The sequence below is a fragment of the Clytia hemisphaerica genome, unplaced genomic scaffold, assembly GCF_902728285.1.
Source record: "Clytia hemisphaerica strain Z4C2 unplaced genomic scaffold, Clytia hemisphaerica genome assembly, whole genome shotgun sequence".
Classification (NCBI taxonomy): domain Eukaryota; kingdom Metazoa; phylum Cnidaria; class Hydrozoa; order Leptothecata; family Clytiidae; genus Clytia; species Clytia hemisphaerica.
This window is the reverse complement of record NW_027104200.1, coordinates 104,286-106,026: the sequence shown is the minus strand read 5'-3', so window position 1 is coordinate 106,026 and position 1,741 is coordinate 104,286. Positions and strand designations below refer to the sequence as shown.

At 29.9% G+C, this 1,741-nt stretch overlaps 1 protein-coding gene across 1 annotated transcript; it reads right to left on the bottom strand.

Annotated features, from left to right (window-relative positions):
• Nucleotides 1–240: 240 nt before the first annotated feature.
• LOC136815266 (zinc finger protein 878-like) lies at nucleotides 241–702 on the bottom strand. The gene has a single exon (XM_067071709.1). The coding sequence runs from the start codon at nucleotides 700–702 to the stop codon at nucleotides 241–243; it is 462 nt and encodes a 153-aa protein (XP_066927810.1).
• Nucleotides 703–1,741: the final 1,039 nt, after the last annotated feature.

The following is a 1,741-nucleotide window of genomic DNA, read 5'->3' as shown; positions in this document are numbered from 1 at the left end:
AACTCGCACTTTTATTTACTTAAAATAGCAACTCGTAACTCGTAACTCGCAACTTGCAACTCGCATATTATCAATTCACAAATGTCTAAGCTGCTGAGTTTCAGATCACTTTACGACGACCAATAATAATTATAAAAGCCAAAAGAATATAACAAAGAAAATTATTGATGAAAATTATAACAAATTGAATGAAATTAATAAACCTAATAGAAAAGTTGGTTAAGTAAGTGCAAATCGAAACTACCAATGTTCACGAATGTGCAATTGAAATTCAACAGAATCTGTAAAATATTTTCTACAAACATCACATTTATACGGATGGAGATCCTCCTCTTTAGAAGTAACATTGGTTTGTAAATCATCTTTTTTATCAACAAGACAATTTCCACAAACATCAAATTGAGAGGGTTTCTTGGTATGAAGTGGATAGCGATATTTTATTGTAAACACATTTCCACAAACATTGCATTCACTGCATTTCTTTTTTGCATGAGTATAAAGGTGCTTCTTCTCTTTGTTATGAAGAGTTTCATGTCTCTTTAAGGTATATGCAGATTGATAAACTTTTCCACACTCATCACATTTAAAAGACCCAGCATGAATATTAAGATGTTTTCTCAAATAAGATGCAAGGCGAAAGACTTTCCCACAAACATTACACTCGTATGATTTGACTTCGATGTTTTCTTTTTCTTCAAACATTTTACTTTCTTCAACGAGTTTGTTTTCTATAAACTATAGGAGGAATCAAATAATTTAATGACTAAAATATTTTGAAAGCCATTCTCATAATAAATTATAAGATTTTTCTAGACGAAAATACTGGTAAAATTATTTGAAAATAATGAGTAGAAGATTCGAATGAGGAAATTTGAAAAATCTATCTAATGGAACCTAATTTTAGCGCATCAGCAAAGTGACTTTAAATCCACAAATCTCTAAGGGGTCATTTGTAGAAATTGCAAAACATTTTGTCATTATTAAGTAAATACATTAACAAAACATCACATTATATTCAAGTATTTATGAATATAAAAGTAAGGCAAACATATTACATAACAATTTTCTGATACAAAAACAAATTTTGCGTTTGCCGAAATACAAAACAGAAAAAGATTACTCTTTTTCCACATACATTGCATTCAAAAAATAATCCAATACCTCTCCAAGAGCTAAGTATCTTTAAATACATACCAATTGCCAACTTCACAATTTACCATTATTTCATTCAATATAATTTTTTTTAAAGTTTATCAAATATTATTTTTTGTTACTAAAAGAAAGGCACGATTCAAATTAAAGCTGAAATAAAAGAAAAACTTCAAAACTGGTACCAACATTGAGTTTCTTACAAAAGGTTTAGTGAGACAGGCCAATGAGAATATACTATGACTAACATAAACTGATTCATTCTCGTGGACATTTGAAGCACAGTGTTACAGCAAAAAATGGTTGAACATGGAGATCAGCGAACTGAAAAAATGTAAACAGAAGCGGAATAAAATACAGTAGAACCTACAACTAGCGGAAACCATCAGGGAATATAGTTAGTGGCTGCTAATTAGAAGTGTCCACGTTATCAATTCTGTGATCTAATTTTGGTGAAAAGTACTGTTAAGGGGTTTAAGTGTGTAAAGTTTTGGTCCTAAGTGCATTTCTAGAGATACTAAGCATGGAAAAACAAGAGAATGATTATTCAAATGCAACAATTTAGTTTTTATGAATCACAGTAGTCTTTTGA